Source organism: Cydia strobilella, chromosome 11 (assembly GCF_947568885.1).
Source record: "Cydia strobilella chromosome 11, ilCydStro3.1, whole genome shotgun sequence".
In the NCBI taxonomy this organism is placed as follows: domain Eukaryota; kingdom Metazoa; phylum Arthropoda; class Insecta; order Lepidoptera; family Tortricidae; genus Cydia; species Cydia strobilella.
The window spans coordinates 9,179,827-9,204,466 of record NC_086051.1 but is presented as its reverse complement, the minus strand read 5'-3'; the positions used below and the strand labels follow the sequence as shown (position 1 = coordinate 9,204,466).

Here is a 24,640-nt window from a genome sequence, read left to right as displayed (position 1 = left end):
TCATGGAATGGAGAGTTAAATTCAGAATGTTTTTTTTATTTCTTACATTTTATTAAAAAAAAATGTATTCCAACTATTAATACCTAAACGCAATACTTCACTGGCATAAGGGGTCATCCATTAATTACATCACACGTTTCGGGTGTGGGAGGGGGTCATGAAAATGTGACATTTTGTGACACGGGGGAGGGGGGATTCACACACTTTGTGACGTCACTTTAACTTCATCAGTAACCGAAAAATTATTTACATTATTTTATTAGATGTTCAGTTAAATATCAAGTTTTTGGAACGATAATCGTTTTTATTCGTTTAATTTTCATATGGAATAAAAATTGTGTAACAAATCCATTTAAACCCAAATTTCAATTACTTATTGTAAAAAAATTAAAAAAATCGTACTTCGAACGTAAAATGCAAAAACGTATCATTTTCTGCACAATTTTTAGAACAACAATGACCCTCTTTCGGAGCATGAGAAATGAAAAATAATATACTTCAACAACTTCCAATAGTCTTTACACCCTAGCGGGTGCTGTCTCTACGTGCGTCGCATGACACGAGCGAGAACAGCATCCGCTCGGTGTATCCCTTACATTACATTAAAGTGTCAAAATGGTATCTACGTGTTGGCTTCGGCTCTGCGCACGCCCCCCAAAGGTCCGGAACCCTATTGTTACGTCATGGGAAACCTATTTTTGATATTTCACTGATACCTGTATAATTTCTAATCATAATCATATTCAATAATCATCTACCGCTTTGCACATTAAAAGTTAAAAGTTGAACGTCTTTATTTGTCTTTAATGTTCTCGTGTTCTCGACATGTTTAATGAAACATACTACTATTGGTTTCAACATATTATATTAACATAATTATATTTGGTTCTATACAATCAAGTGCTTACAGCAATAAATCAGCTTCGTCACCTACTAACAAATGATATAATCCGCAACAGGCTTTGTCAATCTTAAACACTAAATTAAACTAGGCCAAGTTCCCACTTCGGACCGTAGCCGGTTCAAAAGTCCCCATGACACCCATAACATAATTACCCTAAAAAAAGTTTAGGCAACCTGCATACTACTGCGGATCTTGACATTTCACTTATACTAGTTGTTTTCATACGTCGAGCTCGGTAAGCTGCCGAAATAACACCTAATTTCTATCTGAAGAAATCTCAGCATCTACCTCAGTTCATACCGTGGCCAAAAGCAGTGACAATGTGGTTATTAACTATTTTTATAGTTTTGTTATTTTCTTTTTATAAGATTGCATTTCCTGGCCGATCACGTTTTTATCCTCCAGGTGTGCAATAACAATTTTAAAAGCATAAGTTACTGCTCTATAATAAATAAACCCAAATTAAACCCTTTTTAACTTTAAGGTCCTTGTTCGTTACCAATAATAGGAAACCTCATTTCCGTCTGGATCGGGTTGAGAAAGCTGAAATATCACCACAGTCTTTGGCAATCATGGGCGAAAATATATGGCGACATAGTGGGTCTTCAGTTAGGCTCTATGAATGTGGTTGTGGTATTTGGAAAAGATTTGATCAAGGAAGTTTCTTCAAGAGATGTGTTCGAGGGGAGGCCGGATGGGTTGTTTTATATGATACGGTCGTTTGGCAAAAAATTAGGTGAGTACCCATTTTTTTTGTATCTAATGCTTACAGTTAAACCCCGAAACGCTACCATTCCTAAGTTTTACGTCGTCAAACTTCAGGTTTGTCTCTGTGGCCTTAAAGCCCGATTTAAAGTAAAATGCGAAACAAGAAATTAAACCTCTCTAGCGTCCTAAGGTCCCGTGTACAACTTTCTGTCATTGAGAAATCTATTCGAAACTTTTATTAATTAACTAAGCTAGGGTTGGTGCCAAATTCAAAAACAAAACAGCTGCTTCTGAGAGTTCTGAGTCTGAGGAGGCTAAAAGTGTGACAGTTTTTCCTTGCCCATAAATTAAGCTCTCGCAAGATTTTAAACCAGAGCTAGATATTTTTTTGCATATGTGGACCAAGAACTCTTCTTACACAATGTTTTAAATTTTAGGGTTCCGTAAGTACCCAAAGGATAAAAACGGTACCCTATTACTAAGACTCCTCTGTCTGTCTGTCTGTCACTAGGCTGTATCGCATGAACCGTGATAGCTAGATGGTTGAAATTTTCACAGATGATGTATTTTTGTTTACAGCGGCAACAAAAATACATCATCTGTGAAAATTTCACCTGTCTAGCCATCACGGTTCATGCGATATAGCCTAATACAGTGACAACAAATACTAAAAACTGAATAAAATAAATATTTAAGTGGGGCTCCCATACAACAAACGTGATTTTTTGCCGTGTTTTACATATCGGTACGGAACCCTTCATAAATCCTCTTCTTCCTTTAAAAATATTTTAACATAATGGTTTTCTTTTCAAATTACGTTTTAACAATACTTACGGCGTATATAATTTAACTAACTCATGATTTGTTGATGAATATTTACAGGAGTAGTATTTTCGGACGGACAATGTTGGAAATCGACGCGTGGAGTACTCCTCAAGTATTTGAAGGGTTTTGGTTACGGCACCCGCTCCATGGAGGCATATATAGCCGAGGAGTGCGCGGACCTTGTCAAGCTTCTCTCAAGTACGCGTCAGCCTGTCATAGTCAACGATTTGTTCGACATCTCAATAGTCAATATTCTGTGGCGACTTGTAGCTGGCACAAGGTTAGTATGCCTTTTTCTTCAAAAGTCCAGCTATTAAGCTCGAATCCCAACCGGAAGTAATGGCATGCGTGTAGTTAAGAAAAGAAACTAAAAATGAAGTGGAAAAAACTTGGTTTGGATAGAAAAACAGCCTTGACTTTACCTGAGATTACATCTTCCTGATGCATAAAGTGACCAGCGGTGGAGGGGCTACCATTACCATATGTCTAATCATATTTTGTAATAAGTAACGATCATTCAAACTTCGTAAATTGGCTTGCATTTTACACCATCAGTCACGCAGCCTCGCTGAACTCGCCTTCTGTTATATTCATTAAGTAGTCAAATAAGTCCCTGGTTGTGAAGCCGGCTTGGCGCCGGCGTGGTATTGGTAGGATACTAGGGTATATTAAAAATGTAAAATTAAAAACTTATTTTTTTTCCTCAGATACGATTTGAAAGACATCCGCTTAAAGAAGTTATGCCATATGATCAAACGGGCATTTAAAGTAGTGGACATGAGTGGCGGCGTGATGAACTTCATGCCTTTTCTGCGGCATATCATTCCTGGCGCCATTGGATATACGGAGCTGAATGAACTCCACAAGACTCTGTACTCATTTATAAAGGTAAAACTTTGGTAATATCAAAAAATGTATAATATATAAGGATAGACAGAGTAGGATAAACATCTGCAGAGAATTCTCATACTGTTCCTCTTGCCCCGAGCAAAATTAACTATACATATTCCTTTTAGACCTTCAATTCAATTTCAATATATTTTTCTCCTCACTACCTCGGAAAGCCGTCTTTTATCCTTTAAAACAAGCGAGGAAAAACGCATTTTATCCACTAGTGGGGAAAGTAATTTGACCTTGAATGGAGCGTGTTTAAGTAGCTTGACAGATAACAAAACGTAAAACGCTCATAATAATGGTTCATTCGATATTAATTATCATTAAATAAATGGTTTGAGAATCTAATAAAAACACAAGATTTAGCTTTATTTAATGATTTTAAGTCATAAACCTTAAAATTCCATAATAAACGTTTGTTTTTTAATAATTATGTTAAATATAATTCTGAACGCACAAGTTAAGTCGATGCAATTTCAAAACGCATCATTGACATTTCATACGTCAGAAATGTCAACATTGTCAACAAAAATTTTACTTAAAAACCTCACGTAAAAGTACAGAATTTCCATTTTTTTGTTATAATATCGTACAAAAATGAGTGATTCCAGTTGATGAAGATGATCTAACGCCTGTGGATGTTGCACTTTCCTCGCTATAGTGAGGGGAAAAGTTTTGTGTTACACACGGGTGCAAATGTATTTTACTTCTCGTGTGTTAAAACACTCGCTACGCTCAGGATTCTATTTTAGAACCACTCGCTTCGCTCGTGGTTCAACTATAGAATCCTTTCGCTTGCTTGTGTTTCAATTCCACACTCGCGGGTAAAATACAACTTTGCACCCTTGTATAACAAATAACTATTTCACCTCAGCAGCTCGAACAAGCCTACTTTCGTCACTCCCTGGAGTGAGGAAAGTGCGACTTTCCTCACTCCAGGGAGTGAAACAATGTAGCTTTTTTAATTTAGTGAAGGCCATGAACTTCATACTTTTATTTAAAAAAAAATATGGTACGGTACGGTACGGTACGGTAAATAAACACTCGCAAGAAAAACCAACTTTCCTCTCTTGTTGCACAAATAACTATTGTGCTGCGCTTATATGGCAAGCTACACAGTCTAGATCTGCGTTCGAGCGACATACATTTATTTTGTTTTCGTATTCTACATACGCCTCTGTAATATGTAAGCGTGTTCATAAAAAAAATGGTAAGTAGAGGTAGATTTTATTTCGCACGAACGCACCGAGATTGAAATAAATTTGCCTAGCTTCTTTGCCTAGTCTCTATATAATATTTAAACCTACATATCTAATAAAAATGCATAAGGGGGTGCGTGAGCGATCTGCGGGCCTAGCCACGATGCCAATCGTAGATAGAAAACGCCACAATCGAAACGAGCAAACTCAGCCGAATTTCACCTTCCCATACAAACGGAGTTTCGTTCTTATTTTAAAACTACGTGTTGGATTGTAATGAAACTTTGCACATACAATAACATGAGGTATATCTATGCCTGTAATCAGTTTTTATAGCTCGAGCTTCTAAAACAAACGAAATAAAGCAAACGCATGATTAGATTAGATTAGATTTATTTATTTCCGGATAAAAATTACACTATAAATTTGCATCAATGTCAAAATTATGCTTATCTTCTTATCATGTTTTGTATGAAAAACTTAAATGCGCTGTATTTTGGTAACTATGGTATCTGAAGCTATATAAACTAATTACAGGCATAGATATACCTTATCATATTGTAAATACAAAGTTTCAGAGCAATATAGCTAGTCGTTTTTAAATGAGAGCGTAACTACGTTTGTATGGAGAACCGAGCTTGCTGCGGACTCTTAAGTAATGTATTGAAATAGTCACGTGACTTTTCGTACCTTTTATTTAACAGGAAGTAAAATCGATGGACATCTTTCAATAAATTTATGCATGTAGCTAATTATTGGTTAGAATACAAATATTACATCCATTAATTTAATAAGTTTTTATTTTATTTGCAATGGCGATAACGGTTCAATAACAAGTGATTATTATTTAGATCATGGACGTAATAAGTTGTCCTATTTTTTCTTCGTCTTGCCTCTGGAACGATCTGTAATTGTTATAATTGTATTATATACAATAGTAAACTATTAGGTACATACCTACCATAGTATATTTGTTTCATATATATAGAGTTTCCGTGAGCATATACATATAACCATGATTGTTCTGGATCTGAATCCCTTAGATTTCTAATGTTTATTGTAGTGTAGCTTATCATATTAACAGCAAAGGCTTTAAGCAATATAGGTAGTATCCCATCTTTACGTCAAAGTTGATTGTCTTCTAGATATTTGGCATGTTGAACAATTTTAGGCCAAAAAACTGGTTTTCTGGCCATAATTTTTGTGTTAATTAATTTAAAATTAAAATCTCTGACCAGTTTTTAGAGACGCCAAAGGCTTACCCAAATATGTAGATTTTGAATATGTAAGATCCTTCACAGCAATCGAGTTGCGAAAAAAGTGTTTTTTTTTAAACAATGTTTAAAAAAATCATATAAAAATAAGTATTCATTTCTTTCAAAATCCGGCAGACAAGAATGGAGATACAAGATAGAAGAACCGATAGCCGTTTGTCTTATAATTCTATCTGTAGTGCAAATGTAGCGGTAACGGCTCAAAACTTGTCAAAAATCGATGAAAACCGCAGGGGGCTCGCTTAATGTTATTAATTATTACGATTTACAAATTGCTTCATGTCGTTATCGAAAACACTTAAGTCGATGCTTAATTAATCACTATCTCATACATACGTTGTTGGCGCCATCAAACCGGGGTAAAATAATAATAAATGTGCGTGGGTCCCTCCCGCCGCCACGACGGTCTCACCGGTGATGAAGCTGGCGTATCTGGTCTGGTATCCAGACCAGTTTGGTTTACGCAGTAAAAGGCAGTTCTCAGTAATTAAAAAGTATTTTCCCTAAATCTTTACGACCATGATGTCTTTTTTCGTAAAAAACCTACTCTTCTTTGAAAGTCGGTTAAAAATGCCCTATGTCACCTGCGTTATAAAATATACGAATCGATTGATACCTTTGCACCAAATTCGTCTACGTTGTAGTTTTGACGCTTCCGTGGACACACAGAACCCACTACCTACTTAAAGCATAGTTCATATAGAATTGGTACGCACTAGAAAATTGATATTTTTTTAAGCAAACGATATAACAAAGTTATGAATGGTGAATTTTAAATAGTAATGTATTTAGCTTTTAAATATGTATAAATAAATAAATAAATAAATCTCTGTTATGTAAATAATTACGAACTTTTTTCGTAATGGACCCCATCTTATTCTGCACAACACTTTTGTCGACATTCTTGGCGCGTTGATCCCATGTAGATCGCAACGAATTGATATCCTGGACAATTTGACTACTCATGTTTAATTTTTTTTTATTATTGCCCAGTAGTTTTCGATAGATCGAAATTGGGGACAATTCGGAGGATTCATCTCGCGGGGTATGTAATCTACCTGATTATAAGCATACTATGCCAAAACTTTTTTTGAGTAGTGGCAGCTGGCTGAATCAGCACAAAATTTCACGGGACTGTTAAGTTTGACAACGACATAACCCGGCTCTAACAAAAATGTCCCATAATCTAAAAGTTTCATGCAAAAAGGATGTGAACCCCACCAAACACCAGAAACACACCTAAGAATATTAATATTTTTTTCACGGGTGTGTAATGTTTAATATAAATATATATAAAATAACATACATTTGTTATAACGCCATTTGATATATTATTATTATTCTCTTTATTTATTCTTTTTCTTATGTTAGGTTTTTTATAATATGCATATAAAAGTAAAATATAAAAACACTTACAAAACAATACAAAATACATATAAACAAATTATAAAAAACCTAACCTAGGGTGCCGCCAGCAGCGGGGCAGGGCCCAAGCTGCCGGTGGTCAGGGCCGCAGAGAGAGGAACCGGCGGACTATCCGCGCCGTGTCCAAGATCACCGCCTTCTGCATCTGACCCTTGATCCAACCACCTAGCGAGAGTCTCTCAAGGTGTTGGTCGAGACTCTTCGCTATGAGACCGTTCGCTGAAACGACTATCGGGACAATGATCGTCGAATCAACATCCCACATGGCGGTTATCTCGTGAGCCAAGTCTAGGTACTTACTGGACTTGTCCTTCTCGGCTTTCACGAGATTCTCATCATGGGGGATGGTGATGTCGACGAGCACGGCCCGGCGCTGCGATCGATCTATTATCACAATGTCAGGCTTATATTATTATTATTATTACGAGCCTATTACGTCCCACTGCTGGGCAAAGGCCTCCCCCCTCTTCTTCCACTCCTCCCGGTTTTGAGCTACATCTGGCCAGTCGCTCAAAAAGGAGTCCAAGTTATCCCGCCATCGCCGACGAGGTCTGCCGGATCCCCGGTTTGACTCATGGGGCACCCACTCTGTGGTTATTTTGGCCCACATGTCATTCGGCATGCGGCAGACATGACCAGCCCAGTCCCACTTTAACTTGTCCGCTTTCCGAGCTACATCTACTATTTGGGTTTTAGAGCGCAGCGTGGTGTTCCGGATGCGATCCCCGAGTTTCACACCTAATATGCTGCGCTCCATACCTCTCTGACAAAATATATTATTATATGTTATAACGTAATTTTTATTATACGTTTCCTTTGTTATATTGTGAGTTCATCTAAACTATCATTGATATAATGCCTATTCTAATATGATTTTTAAATAGTATATGAACATGTTTTATAATAACATTTGTTATATTATATTTTCATATAACGTAATACCTTATATAATTTTATCAATTATAATTACATATATTGTATAACCATTTTTAGCATATTTTATTTAAAAATAACGTAACATTTTACATGCTTATTATAATTTATAACTAGTATGCAGGCCCTACAATTAAATACAAATTCTCCTAGTGTAACGCCTGACGAAAAAGAATAGCACGATTTATCTCAGAACAAACTAAGAAATGTGTTCATTATTATAATTTTTTTACTTATTGTTTTGTGCATGCTACATTTTTTTTTAAATAAAATATTGAATTTCTAGTTTTGTGTTTAATACTATCCCACTTCTTTTGCTAGCTATTTTATTCTAGGGAGGTCTCAGTTCTAACCTAACCTAACCAAATTATTCACGGATTTCGATTCTGTCGGTGCCGGAGTTCAATCCTAACCTAAACCACTTTTTTTCATAGGTATTTCATTCTACGGGGGGTCAAAGTTCTAACCTAACCTAACCCTCCGTTTGCTAGGTAGTTATTCGTTTATGCGAACTCGCAGTTTCAACCTAACCTAACAAATTTATGTCATGCAACTATTATGCCACACAAATAATTATGTGATAGCACATGTTAATAACAAATAATATGCTTTAGATTTAGAGTATGTAATAATTATTGCTGTGGACGGGGCAGGCCCAAACGGAGATGGCGGGATGACCTGGACAGCTTCCTGAACAACTGGCCCGAGGAAACACCAAATCGGGAGTCGTGGAAATCAAGGGGAGAGGCCTTTGCCCAGCAGTGGGACACTTAGTAGGCTTAAAAAAATAATAATTATTATTATTATTGCAATATATATATTAGACGAAGTGTAAATATGCCTTATGACCATTATACCAATAATTACATTATGTGTACCGTTAATTAGGTATTACGGTAGTATGCCATTTATTACGTTATTCAAAGTAACGATATACCAAACTATAATATATGAAAAGTAATTATAACAAATGTAATGCACCCTTTTTTCACATTTAGAAACTATGTACTCACAATGTGGGAGACCTGTTAATTTACTGTCTAAAATGACACCAAGGAATTTAGTTTTAACTTTTACTGAAATGGAGTAGTTATCAAATTGCACATTGATTGGAGGAGGAAACAGTTTTCTAGTAAATAAAACCACAACACTTTTAGGAACAGAAAGTTCTAAACCATTAGAATCTAACCATGACTTCAGGAAACCTAAGGAACGAGTGACGGATCTACTGGCCTGTTCAGGAGAAAGATTTGATGAATAAAGTGATAAATCATCAGCATACTGTAAGACACTAACTGTACCATTTAGAGATGCCTCTAAATCAGATGGATAGATATTGTATAACAATGGACTTAATACAGATCCTTGTCGAACTTGTCAAGTTTCATGAACTTATATTTTTCGGGAAGATTTCCTCTACTATCTGCCATATAAAACTTCGAACCGAGTAGTTGATTAAAATCGAGTTTTACATACGTCTCGTCGTCCAACAACAAGCAACCTTCGAATTTTGTCAAAACTCGGTCGCACAATAGTCGAGCTCGTTTTTTAGCTTGTTGGTTCTATTTTACGGTCCAATTTGAATATTTAATTGTTCGATAGCTCTTAATAGCCACCTCTGAGGCAAATCATCTTTACAGTACTACGACATTTTATGAATTTTCGTGATAAATCGTAATCAGGCAGTCCTGGATTTTGTTTGACTGCCCTTAGGCCTTTTTTTTCAAAATCTTATTACTTGTATTAGACCTCTAATTAGTTTGTATCTTCCTGTTGGCGGATAGAGTCTCCTTGCAACGTTTTATGACCCTACAAGCACTAGTTTTTAGCATCTTAAGCGACTTTGCTGTCTTCGTCCCGGCCGGACCGATAAGAATTTGTGAGGTATTTATGCACGATCAATCTCTTTTTCTCAATTTCCATGGTCGAAAACTTTAAAATGCATAAAACCAGCAAAATAATATTTTCACCATGAATGAAGGTTGGTGATTGAACTGTAATTGTCAATTTTTTTCCCGCCATGAAAAAAAAATCTACAACTAATTATGTGCCAATTCTATATGAACTAGGCTTTATACAAACTTACTCACTCACATAGGTATAATAAATTGCTTTTTGCTAAATTATACACACGTTTCTAAGGCAACGGGAAGTTTACTTCATTGAGTTTACGAGTACTTAGAAGGAATAAAAAATCCCTAAAAAAATTCTATAAGTAAATGACAATTTTGTCATTATTTTTGTTTCTTATCGAAATGTATAAAAAGTGATACAACATGCATTGATAAAAGTGTAAGAAACTTACCCTTCAGTAGATGTTGTGACTATAGCTACCTTCCGCTTCATCCTATACGACGTTACTGAGGTGAGGCTTTTGCCCCTTATCGATAACCTTCCCAGAAAACGGATCATATAAACATACATATTATGAAATAGGTACCTTTAGGTTTAGTCGTGCAACTCGTGCACAAGTGTAAACAATACGAATGAAGATCATCGTAAAAAAAGAATAAACCAAATGCACTTGTCTGATAAGATATGCAGTCATACTTAAATAGAATCAATAGGGTATTTGACAACATTAAAAATATATAACGAATTGCTGTCATCCTGAAAGATAATAAACTAATAAAGTATATTTCACTATATTTTAATTTAAATTATGTTTATTTTTTGAAAAATAAACGAAAGAAAATTTAATATTTTTTGAAATTTCATCAGGGACGTGAACGCTCTGTGATTGGTCAACGCTCGGATGACGTCAAACGCGTGTAAAAATTCTTGATTGCCTTGAGTGTTTTAACTGTTTTGTTTGTATTTAGTTAATTTTAGTTATTGTTCCACAGTTTTCTGATATATTCCGATTTATCCGTATATCTAGTAGCACAATATTCATAAGAATCTCAAAATGGAGCCGAAATATGTGAAAGCTGATAGCGCAACCTACCAGACAGACGCATTAATGGTTGCACTTTTCTTTAAAGATAATCCGGATTACTATACTGCGGAACTTAGAAATGTAAAAATAGCTGTGTGAGTATACGTAGAAATTGTTTATTTACGAACATTTCGATTTCGATGATACGAATACGACGACGATATATATATATATATAGAATACGATGACGAGAATAATATCTCCATACTGCACTTTAGTTTGAAAGAAAAAGTATGCCTACCTACTAATGCTGAAAGAGCTATGTTATGAGGTTATGTAGTAATACATTAAATACCTAGATCTTGTTTCGTTAAATAACAAAATCCGCTGTTTTAATTACCATATTTATTTACAGTTAAATATTACTTACATCGAAGTGGTCTTCACACATAAAAACATTTGTATGCGCTAAAATGCTCTTTGGGTCTCTTCGCGCTAGTTTTAACCACATTTTTCTCTTTTTGGGATTCGTTGGAACGGAAACAAACAATTTATCTGGATTTTTTATAGTCGTACTTGAACATTGCGGCACTATACACCTTTTATATACCATTTTACAGTGAAATATTCAATTCAATGCACATAAACCATAACATTTACTAAGGTCATTGACTGAGTTTACTCGCGTGTGACGTCACACGTGTCACGTGATTAGCCCCTTTGCAAAAACAGCGTTTAAGGCGCGTTCAAAATAAATAAACTAACATTGTTTTTTTATATTTAATACAGGAAATTTCACGGACATATCAATGTAGTGTAATTATTAAGTCATAAACAATAAATTAAAACCATTTTCAAAAATTAGTCAAATAGCCTATTAATGCTATGCTTGGGGTTTCTGATTTCTCAACCCATTTTATTCCTCGAGTTTCCAGAATTCTCGAATTTTCTCGAGTCTCGAGTCTTTTTTTATAAGCCGCAAGGTTATAAACCGTAAAATTTTGGTAAAATAAAGAAACAAAATATTTTTATTGCTACACTATGATTACTATTCGGAAACGAAAGGCATGCGTCTTAACACCTTGGATGCAGCTCCGATATTCAGTCAAGTTTCAAATTCATTTATTTCGAGTAACAGGGACTCATAACTACAATAACATTATATATACACCCAAACATACCGAACACCCAAATATTCCGAAATACATCCGAATTTTATAAGCACGATTTTCATAATCGCGATTTTTTATAAGTCCGAAATATCAAAATTTTGATTTTTTAAAACACGATGGAAGAAAATCACGAATGTGCTATTTCCGAAAATTTAAAATTCGATAATCATTTGACCGAAAGCATAAAGTCCCGAATTAACAATTCGGTCTTTTGTAAGGTCGGAAAAATAAAATTCGTGATATTCAAATGAAGACACATTTCGTTTTAGTAATTCGGTATTCAGAAATTCGGTCTTTTGTAAGTTCGGAAAAATAAAAGTTAACTAGAAATAGAAACCCTTATAGTTTTGCTGTGTACTTCTGTATTATTATTATTTGGGGCGTTGTGGGCCTTTGAGTGTCACGTCGACCAAACAGTGATCTATTGTGACGGCCCTTTAAAGCTCATTACTAATGCCCGTTGAATCCAGAAAATTCCAGATTCTTTGGGCCGTAATGTTCTGTACCTCATAGGGTTGCAGTACGTGCCGCCCTAAGTAGGTACTTCTTTTTGACATTAGTGGTCCACAGGAACAGAGAATGTGCATTGCAGTCTCCTCTGACTCCTGGCAGAACCTGCATGTCGGATCTTGTATCTTTCCTATTTGAAACATGTGTTTGTTCAACTTGCAGTGTCCAGTCAGTATTCTAGTCACCGCGCAGGTTTTGTGTCTTTTGAGCCCTAGAAGCTCCTTAGCAACTTTGCTGTTGAATCCTTTAATTAGAGCTTTCGAGTGTTTTTGTCCTTTGACGAACTTCCACCAATCGATTGCTCTCGTTTTTTCTAAGTTGCTGAGCAGAGAATATGCATCCCGTTTTGTGGTTCCACAGAACGGTTCTGGGCCGACCAGGGTTGTGTCTGCGCCCTTTCTAGCAAGTTCGTCCGCTTCTTCATTTCCGTTAATGTCGGAGTGCCCTGGTACCCATCTAAGTATGACTTTGTTGGAGTTAGCCAGTGCATTTAGGTTTTTTTTACAGTTCTGGACTAGTTTTGAGTTTGACTCAAGTGAATCTAGTGCCAGCAGAGCAGCCTGGCTGTCTGAGTTGATGTAGATATGTTGGTGTCTTAGGTTTTTATCCAGGTTGATCTCCGCACATTTGTTGATGGCGAAGACTTCTGCCTGGAAGATTGAGGCCTGTGTGCCCATGCTGACGCTAGCTCTGAGCTTAGGTCTTTCACCATAGATCCCACATCCTACATCATTGCCTTTCTTGGAACCATCTGTGTACCAAATATGGCTTCCCTCCTCAACGTACATTTGGCCGTTGGTCCATTTGTCTCTAGGAGGTATTTCTACTGTGAACAGTTTGATAAATTGACATTCTGTGTGCGTGTCATCAGTGGGCATGCTAAGGGTTTTATTTGCAAAAACCCAGGCCTTCAGTTTGGTTAGTGCTTGAGAGCGCCATTTTGGCCTGTTTAGCGTGCATATTCTGTAGACGCACTGCTTGGCCTCCTTTTGCATCTGCAAGTGGAGTGGTAAAATGTCCAGCAGTGCATCGAGGGCCGCCCCCGGTGTCGAGGAGAAGGCGCCTGTTACTGTTAAACAAGCCATGCGTTGCAGGCTGTTTAGAGTATCTATTGCCGTCTTTTGGCTGGTTTTGTTACACCAGACTGCGGAGGCGTAGGTTATAATGGGCCTCACTACCGCTGTGTATAACCACATAGCAATTTTGGGTCTTATACCCCATCTTGCTCCTGCCATTCGACAGCATGACCACATGGCCATTTTCGCTTTTTGTATAATTTTCCTCAGGTGAGCGTTCCAAGTTAACTTTTGGTCGAAAGTGACCCCTAGATACTTGACCTCTTCTGAGAACGGTATTATTTGTCCATTAAGTCTTGGTTCTGTAAGCTTTTCAAGCTTCCGTTTTCTTGTAAATGGTACTATTACCGTCTTACTCGGATTAATGGACAGGTCATTTTCTCTACACCATTTGAATATTGTGTTTAGAGCTCCTTGCATTAGGTTGGATATAGTGTGGAGGCAAGGGCCTTTGACAATGACTACAAGGTCGTCGGCATATCCTTGTGTGTCATAGTCTTGGCCTGACATAATTGCAAGAAGTTGGTCCACTGCTAGGGTCCATAATAGTGGGGATAGAACGCCTCCTTGTGGGCACCCTTTTGTGGTATAAAATTCATGCTCTATAGTATTGAGGGTCAGAGTGGCTACTCTGTTCGAGAGCATGCTATGTACCCATCTGGTGGTGGTTTCGTCTACTCCCTTTGATTTCATACCATTAAGTATGGTCTCTGTGGGCGTATTATCGAAAGCACCCTCGACGTCAAGGAACGCACATAGAGCGGTTTGCTTTTCCTCTAGGGTTTTCTGCACCTTGTCAACCAGGTCGAGTAGGGCAGTCTCCGTAGATTTCCCCTTTTGGTAAGCATGTTGGTTTACACTTAGTGGTCTATCCACCAGGTATTTCGCTCTAATGTGCTGATCAATGATTCTTTCCATCGTTTTGAGTAGGAACGATGTTAGACTAATAGGTCTGAAGGATTTAGGTTGTGAATAGTCCTTTTTCCCTGCTTTCGGTATGAAGCGTACCTTGACCCTAGTCCATTGATCTGGTATAATTCCCCACGCAAAACTTGCTCGGAATATTCTGGCCAGATGCGGGAGGAGGAGGTCCTGTCCTTGCTGTAAAAGTGCTGGAAACACTCCGTCTTCTCCTGCCGATTTAAATGGTTTAAATTTTTCCAATGCCCATTTAATTTTGTTTGGTCTAAAGATATTAGTTGCCAAATTCCAGTCGTTATTGCGTGCCCTGTGGATTTGATTATTCCTTTGGGCGCATAACTGTGTGTTACTGGTTGTGTACGAACCGGGGAAGTGGGTGCCTCTGAGCAAGTCTAGTTTCCTCTTCTGTGCTCGTAAAAGTGCCATCTGGTCTTTTAAGAAGACCGAGATAGTTGGTCGGTGTCTTGGAAAGTATTTTGTGAATTCGCGCTCCTTTGTGAGTTTGGGCAATCTCTTCACAGAACCTTCTCCATGACCTCCTTTTTGCCTTCCTGATTTGTTTATTATATTCAGTCAACGCTCTACCATACCTTTCCCACTCATTCGGCGTGGTCGAGTGATTGAATATGCGACGTGTAGACCTACGGAGGTTTTCTAGCCTTTTGTTCCACCACGTCGTTGTGTTAGTAGTTTTTGCCTCTTTCAAAGGACAGCTTTGTTCGTAGGCCCTAAGTATGCCTTCAGATAATAGATTAACTGTCAGGTTGAGAGAGTCTGGTGTTTTGACATATTTTGGTACATCCTTTAGACGATTTTCCAGGTCAGCCTTATAGGCTTCCCATGACGTTTCTTTTGGATTTCTACGCGTTAGTGGTTCCCTATCTAGAGAGTCCTTAACACTGAACAAAATATGTCTGTGGTCCGACATTGAATTTTCGCTGCTGACACGCCAGTTGGCTAGGCAGCTTGCCGCCTTTTCAGTAGCGAAGGTTATATCTAACACTTCTTGCCTAGCTCTAGTTACGAAGGTGGGCGTGTTGCCCTTATTCAACAAGTGCAGACAATTGGTAAAGATAAATTGGGATAGTAACTCACCCCTTTTGTTGATTCCAGTGCTCCCCCAGATGGTGTGGTGGGCGTTGGCATCACAACCCACAATAAGTTCCGCCTTTTGTGCCTGAGCGTACTCTAGCACTTTAGTCAGTTCTTCTGTGGGGTCTTGCTTCTCTCCGGGCAGGTAGGCGGAGCAGACTATTACCTTCAGTGCTCCTCTCCCTTTGAGATCGACGTAGGCAGCTACTATATATTCACTGCATAGCTCTGTAACAGGCAAGAGGTTAATATTTTTGTTAAATACGATGCAGGCTCTCGGTTTAGCTCCTTTTTCGTAGATTAGTACCTTTCCTGCTCTGTTGAGTCCTGTTGCCATGGACTTGGTGTTTATCCATAGTTCTTGTATGAGGGCGATGTCCAGGCCATTTTCGCCAAAAAGCTTCTCTACGACCGCTGTGGCCGCTATGGCGTGGTGGAGATTGGCCTGAAGGAACATCACCCCCCTACCCCTGGTAGCGTCTTTTTTATTTGCCACGGCGGTGGGCACTGCCGTGCCCTTGGTGGCCTCCTCCGTTCCCTCTACCCCTTGGGCGGTTTTTGCCCCTGTAGCCTCCCCTGTTGGCGAGAAACCGCTGCAACCCCGGAGGTCCTGGAGTGGGATTGGAAGTGGAAGGAGCCGCACGCTTTGGACCTGAAGGCACCTTTCGGGCGGGTGTTTGGGTTAGGGTGGTGGGAGGGGCAGGGTTTGCAGGCTGCGGTGTTGGGTTTTGGGTGGGTTGCGTTTCGGGCTGTTGGGTCTTAGGTTGGCCCTTTAGCCGAAACTGGACCTCCCGGAAACCTAGGTTTGCCTTTAGGTCCTTTTTTTTAAGATTCTCCACCGACACGTCGTCCAGAGACAGGGTTACCAAAACCCCACCCTTCTCGACTTTGGTGTGGAGAGTCTTCCATAACTCTGTGTGCAGCCCCTGGTTCTGCGCATAGAGTAGAGATAGCGACTGCTTGACCATGGAGTCGTCTATCTCAGGAATGAACACCATCCCTATATTAGGCTTAGGAAGCTCATTTTCAGGGATGACCCCGAGGTTGGCTTCCGGCCATGGTTTTAGGGTTGGTGTTACTTCCTCAAGCCAGGCTTTGGATCTTTGGTCACTGCATGTAATGAGTAACCAACCTGGCTTGTATGCATAACCCTTGAACTTTGGTCCCTCATCCATCTCCAGAGTCGCAATCTTTTGCAAGATGGTATTGCATAGGGACCCCAACTGCGCGACGTTCATCGGCTTGGAGTCCTTGATTCCGACCCGGACCTGGCTAAGGACCTCGTTAAAGGGTTGTAGAGGTTGGGGTTGGGTTGGGGGGCTCTCACTCACCTTTGGGTTCTTGCTGGCGTTCCCCTGCGGTGATTTTTCCTCCGAGCGCGGCCGTTTGGCCGATTTCGGCTCGGGTTTGGAGTGTGAGGACCCGAACTTGTATCCCAACTTTTTAAGTTCCGCGAAGCTCTTTGCGGACAGTCGTAGCGCCTCCTCGTGCGCAACTCCTAGTCCTCTAAGAGCTTTGTAGCGGCCCTTCGCAGAGCCCGTCAATTTCTTGACGGACTTACGTGTGTCAGGGTTGGGAGCCTCCGTTGGGATGTTTGGGCAATGAATATCGCTCCTTTCATCCGTGTCGACGCTCTCCACTCCCTCCATGGCTTGCTCTGATGTTTGGGCAGAGTTTTCCGCACCTACCATCAGGGGCATTAGTTCCTGGCATAGGTCTTCCAGGGTACCTTCAGTTTTATTATTAACGTTCTCCATACAAATCCCACGAGAAGCTAGGGAAAAATGTGGTCGGTTCCAGCAGAGCCCCGCTTGCCGGAACAAGGCAAAATACTCCTCGAGGTTGCCCGGTATCGAGGGTCATCGTTAGCGGCTGAGCTTCCCCTCAGCCACGCATCTCTCGGCACGATTGTTCCACCTTAGATTGGGGATTTTTTAAAGAGGTTGTCTCCTCTTGGAGTGGAGTAGGAGAAGTGGTGTGAAAGGAAGCCTGGGGTTTGCATTCCGGGTCCCAAATGTGCGGAGGATCGTTCCGCACATTCAGGCTCCGGACTGCAAACCCCAGGAGAAGGGAAGGTAAGACGGGAATAACAGACGGGAAATGACGTTTTGGAGCATGGGATTACAGACAGGAATTCTAGGGTAAGGAAAGGAACACCTGGCGGGTGGGGATGCCACATCACTTGGCGTGGCCCACACCAGGCGGGGCCCTCATACTTGGCTACTAGTGATCCGGGGTATGTTGGTAAATGTAGCGACGCCCGTTACGACCACTAGCATTGCCCGGGGGAGACGACCCACCCACAAGTGTAACCCTGGGTGAGCTCGGCCCTGATCCGCGGCGGCAGATACTGGGCCGACGGGGACGTGTATGACGGACTTGAGGTGTAGGCCAATAGCTCAGCGTCGCATACCTGAGCGTACCTACCCCTCCTCCCCCCCGTGTACTTCTGTATGTCTGTCCGTCCCCGGCTTAGCTCAATGGTCGTTAGTACTTATTACTAGAAAACTCCCATTTGGCATGTCTATATATCTTAGATCCTAACTTTAAATGAGCAATTCTTGTATATATGTATGTATAATATTTATATATTTTTTACCTTTAAACGAGCAACTCTTGTATATTTATATATTTTGAGAATCTCGGAAACGGCTCTAACGATTTCGATGAAATTTGATATATGGGGGTTTTGGGGGCGAAAAATCGATCTAGTTAGATCTTATCTCTGGGGAAACGCGCATTTTTGAGTTTTTGTATGTTTTATATTTTCTACTTATATCACGCCGACAAAGTGGTAAAGGGGCCTATTACTGGCTATCAGTCTGCCGGACGATAACGGCCTGTCAGTTAGAATAAAAATTTGACAGTTCCGAACAACTGACAGGCCGATGTCGTCCGGCGGACTGATAGTCAGTGGGCCCCATAAAATAAAATCTAGAAAGAAGAAGTATTTACGCACGTAATGTAAGGAGGGTTCTTTTTTAGGGTTCCGTACCCAATGGGTACAAACGGGACCCTATTACTAAGACTCCGCTGTCCGTCTGTCTGTATGTCACCAGGCTGTATCTCATGAACCGTGATAGCTAGACAGTTGAAATTTTCACAGATGATGTATTTCTGTTGCCGCTATAACAACAAATATTAAAAACAGAATAATATAAATATTTAAATGGGGCTCCCATACAATAAACGTGATTTTTTTTGCTGTTTTGTTTCGTAATGGTACTGGTACTTCATAATGGTACTTCGTGCGCGAGTCCGACTCGCACTTGGCCGGTTTTTTTAGCTTCAACCCTAGATGGCGTGTCGTTGAATAAGAAATAGGTAATAGGGGGTTTCATCAATTCGATGATGGAAACCGAAGGAATTGGAATTGGACCATTGGAACTCTGTGATGACTGTTTAAGTAAAAGTAGAGTATCAATTTTTTTTACGTAGTCATTCGTCTTTTACAGGAAACTATAAAAGAACACGAGACAAACATCATTACAAAAGACCCGAGAGACGTCATCGACGCCTTCCTGATTGAATCCATAAAAAACAAGGCTGATGCAAGTATGTGTGCAGTTTTATGGTGCCATTTTAATATCTTATTACACGGACATATTGTTGTTTAGACGTCACTGTACTATCGTCTATCAATCCGGTAGTTTGATAAGAAGTTATTAAGTTATATTTATTTACCTACCTATTCGCTATACACGAGGATCAGGCTATAATTATAGCACAGCGTTATCTAATCGCAGATGGAGGTCGCGGGTTCAAACCCCGGCTCGTACCAATGAGTTTTTCGGAACTTATGTACGAAATATCATTTGATATTTACTAGTCGCTTTTCGCTGAAGGAAAACATCATGTGACATAGTCTTATATTATACCGTAGTATTAATGTATGTACAAAATACAATATTAGAAATCAATTCTACGCAGATGCTACACTTTTTATACGCCTACACAAACAAAGAAGCAATCGCTCATTCTACGGAATTATTTGCATTTATCATGAGGATTCATAGCTGAGATTGTAAGTAAGTAAATATTCTTTTTAATACAGTTGCTCAAAAAGTGCTACTTTTCGTGGCTGTTTAGCGTGCGGAAAGTTGGTTTTCGCGAACTAGTGCTTTTTACTTCTCCATTTTTTTTAAATTTATACTTGTTCCAATTCATGACTACTTATTGATGAGTGTTTATATTAGTTTCCTTTAAACGTCGTAATCAACATAAAAACCTACTGTTAATGTATGAATACGAAAAATATGCATATTTCATATTTTATTACTTACCTCTTCATCATTACGTTTATTTTTTAATGTTGAATACCGTTCTTAATAAGTTGTCTGAATGGAACGGAACGCCTGTCAAAGAAGAGGCGTATTTTCTTACTGCAAGAATGTTTTAAGTTTCCAAAGGCTACATTCGATATTGTTTTTATAAATATACGATACACAAATAATCGTAAATAACGATAATTAGGTAATAATAGTACAATGTTTTAATATTTACAATTGTTTCTGTCTTATAGAACATGCATCATATCTCGGTACTCGTGACGTGATGGCATACTTTCCGCACTAGCATCGAAATGTACTATTATTGCACCAAAATTATACATTTTACATACATAAGATAAGATATTGTAAGAACATATTTTGCCATTTGCGTAATTCCAATTACATATAGTAGGTATATGTATAGGCTATTTATTACTTGAATACATTTTAGGCACCTATTTACTTTAAAAAAATCCCCTTAGTGTCATACCAGTCATAAAGTTATTTGCGTTTTCGGACAAAATTCCATGAAGCTACTGGAAGCACACAAATACACTGCATTTCCACCGTTCGATCCTTGCATCGTTATAACAGTTTCAGAAGAAGAACTCCAAGTGGTGTGCCTTGATATGCTAGAAGCTGGAATGGAGACTGTGGGTAACACAGCCGTGTTTTTGCTTCTGCACGTCGCCCTGAATCCGCACGTGCAAGCGCGTCTGAGACAAGAGATTGATGATGTAGTCGGCCCAAAACGATTGCCGGCGTTGGGTGATAGAGCAAGGTAAGATATTTGTGAGGTCGGTATTCCTTGTCGTCTTACTCCTGCAGTTTTCCGAGCGCGTCCTAAATGTTTACAGTCCCCGCTTTCGGTAACATATTATAACTCCAATAATTGACACAGGCATTGGTTTTTACTCGAGCAATTGCCATCTAACCTTTCAATGCATACGGGAGAAAATCGGATAATCCTAATGGGTTCTAATTAGTCCGATTTCCTCATACCTAATGCTTTTTGCATCGAATAACACAAATATTTAATGATAAGTATTTTGTACATACGTTAACTTATTATTCGCACGAGTCGGGATTCGGACCCACGACGTCAGGTTTAGAAGCCGCATGCCTTACCTCTAAGCCACCAGCGCTCAAGACACAGTACCTGAGGGCCACGAAATGCACGCTCAGAGCGTCAGGGGCATGCACGCTCGACGCCGACGCCACAAATGTACACACACACGCACGTGATGCTCGGAGCGTGCATTCCTTGACCGAGGCATCAGGCATTATAAATTTGTTAAACTAATGTCTAGTATGGTACAACAGGTAAGTGAACAACCAGGCATCGCGCACCATGGTCAGTCTAGCGGTATTAATTAACGATAAACGAAATATGTTTTGTGAACTTCTACAGAATGCTGTATACCGAGGCAGTTATCATGGAAGCCCTCCGTATCTCAAGTGTGGCCCCAGTGGGCATCCCCCACATGGCGCGGGAAAAAACGCAGCTCAAGAATTATGTCATCCCTAAGGTACTTGCCACCCTTTACTTAAAATATATGTTATGTTACTAACAAGGACGTCTTAACTGACCATTGATAGATCTTACGCCGTTGCAATAAGGTTTACGAATTGTAAGCAGAAAACACTGTGGACAATGGTACAATAAAGTGGCGGAATGGGAGTGTCGAACAAATACGTTCGGTTACACCTACGGAGGGAGTCTTACTTTTTACTTGCAACAACAGTTGCAAGTGTTGCAACCTGTGGAATATGAATTTCAACTGTCTTAAATACCTCGGCAAGTTAATTGATATTGGTACACTGCTTTATTCCGAAATATCTGCCCAAATGCACCTTTATTGAAAATTTCGTGTAAGTATCTAATACCTATGAATTATGGTTAATTTTACATGTAACTATATTATTTTTTAAGATTTTTCAAATTCTGTATTTTATTTTTAATGTAGTGTGCACATTTTTATTGTTTTCTGTGAATAAATGATTTATTTTATTATGTATTTCACCTAGGAAGTATTCAGAAACGTAAATTATAATACCAATTTGATTTCAATAACTTCGCGCATAGGAGCAGGCCTTGTAGCCAACATGCCAATCGCTTACGCTCCGTAGCGATCGAAACGCAACTGTCACTGTCGCACTAATTTGGAAGAGTGATGGAGAGACGCAAAACGTTTCGTTGTCGAAGCGATAGCGATTGTCACTTTGTCATGGCCGGCTGATCAGTGACCTATTAGGTGGACCATATAAGATGACTCACGTTCACATTGGCATTCACATATTTATAAAATAAATAAAAATCAGTGGCCTTCTGTGGCATGATAGAGCAGATGCTGCTCAACCTATGACAAAGTCTAATTATAACGTTATACCTCTATTGAGAAAAAAAGTTGCATATTTCTTGGGTATTGTAGGGTACATTAATCTTGCTGGCTCTACACGACCTTCACAACGGCTCTCACTGGACGGACCCACACGAGTTTCGACCCGAAAGATTTCTCACAAAAGAAGGGAATCTAGTACAGGATGAGTGGCTAATGCCCTTTGGGACAGGTAAGTCCTAGAACCGGCGTTCAATTCCTGCACCGATTTACCGCATGAGAGCCTCTTGATGATGAATGTATCAGTTATATACCTGGTATTAAATATATGCGCATGGCCGATTTTAGGTCCTTTTTTTTGCAACAAACAGTCATATACAAAAATAATGTAATAATAAGGAATGTGTTAACAGACTTTGAGTGCCCTACCTTAATAAAATAATTTCTAATCTAAAGTCGCTAGTGTAGGAGTAGTAAGCGGAAAACAAAGTTATCATTAAGTAACAAAGTTATCAGTAACTTGAGTGCATCTACAGTGTGGAAAGAATGAATGGGCCCTGAAGGGAAAGTGCCTTAAAACTTTAAGTTAGCTCATTTTGCTCAAAGGAAACATTCTTTTATTTTAAAAAAGAAACAAAACTGCATTCAAAGATTTTTTGTAATTCGCCTTGTTTCACCCGGGAATCGAACCGACTAAAAATTAAAAATAAATAAACACTCGCTATTTTACTCTACTAATCGATACAGTTAATGTTAATGATAACATTTCTCCAAGAAACACTAGGCCTTACTCTCGTCTGTCGTACAAAATATCCATAAAATCGAATATTTAGTATTCAAGAATATTTTTAAGACAAGCAAAATTTAAAAAAAAATTAAAAATCTTTGAATGCAGTTTTGTTTATTTTCAAAAATAAAAGAATGTTTTCTATAAGCAAAATGAGCTAACTTTTTTTACTAACGGTTTTTAGGTACTTGCCCTCCAGGGACCATTCATTCTTTCCACACTGTATATTCATTCATCCAAGTATAAGTATGTATGCACAATACAAGGATTCACAGTGTGGACATGGACAGGTTATGGGACAATGCAGGCGCCTCAGAGCCACCGCATTGTTATGGCATCGGTATCTTTGGGAGCTCTGAAATTCAAGAATTTAAGTACTAAACACTGTTTCAAATGTAATAAAGTACAATCTAATGACAATGTATTTAATTACAACATAAATGCCACAAATTACATAATCCTATTTTATATTGATATTTGTTTGCACTTTTTAACCGACTTTTAAAAAAAGTAGGAGGTTCTCGATTCGTCGGAATCTGCAAGTCGTGTCATAACAATAACAAATCAATTTCAGACTGTAAAGTTAGAATCGGCATCCGGTGTCCAATAAACAGTAATTTATCTTTCAGGTAAGCGACGTTGCATTGGTGAAGGTCTGGCCCGCTCAGAACTATTCATGTTTCTGGCATACCTATTGCAGAGCTTTACTCTAGTAATACCTGAAGGCGACCGTACACCTTCAACGGAACCGGTCAACGGGGTGACGCTCTCGGCGGAACCCTTCAGGCTTATATTTAGGCTGAGACGATAGTTGATATTTCCTTGTGGGCTGAGTTTCGTTTTTAAGCTGTTTGAATTGTTAGATTCTATGGTAACTGCGATTTTGTTAACAATTAGGTATAACAAAAAGTATTTGTTTTATTTAAGAAATATTTATTTAATAGGTAGTGTTTTTTGGGTGGAGGTGTTTACGATTTCGTTATTTTATTAAACTTTAAATTACTTGATAAAATCTTCTTAACTATAGGTTTACTACGTATTTCATCTACTTAAAATAACAATTTTAGGAATGTTAAGGATGGATGGATACAACAATACAACATATACAATGGAAAACATCTTTTTTTTCAGTATACATAAGTACACAGTTACACATACATACAGAGAAAGAAAAAAAAATGACAAAACTATTAACTTGTAACTACACTGAAAAAGGTGAACACTCAGCATAATGCCAGGTCCTACTGGAGTAGTATCTGACGCTGGTCTTCCTTGAACACCTGTAGTAGGGGGCGTAGTTGCGTGCAGCTACCAGCTACAGTAGAGTTACTAAGAGAACTATAATAATTACGACAATAAATAACGAAGCCGAAATGAAGCGGCAATAGAAGAAAATACTTTTACTTTCGGGTAAAATTAAATCAGATTTTAG

The 24,640-nt window shown here is 38.9% G+C and overlaps 1 protein-coding gene across 1 annotated transcript; it reads left to right on the top strand.

The window, feature by feature from the left end:
* The first annotated feature begins 1,191 nt into the window (after positions 1-1,191).
* LOC134745137 (farnesoate epoxidase-like) lies at positions 1,192-24,024 on the top strand. The gene is made up of 9 exons (XM_063679107.1): positions 1,192-1,309; positions 1,389-1,640; positions 2,495-2,717; positions 3,145-3,325; positions 19,267-19,366; positions 20,677-20,863; positions 21,494-21,611; positions 22,515-22,653; positions 23,838-24,024. The coding sequence occupies exons 1-9, from the start codon at positions 1,225-1,227 to the stop codon at positions 24,017-24,019; spliced, it is 1,467 nt and encodes a 488-aa protein (XP_063535177.1). The 5' UTR covers positions 1,192-1,224; the 3' UTR covers positions 24,020-24,024.
* Positions 24,025-24,640: the final 616 nt, after the last annotated feature.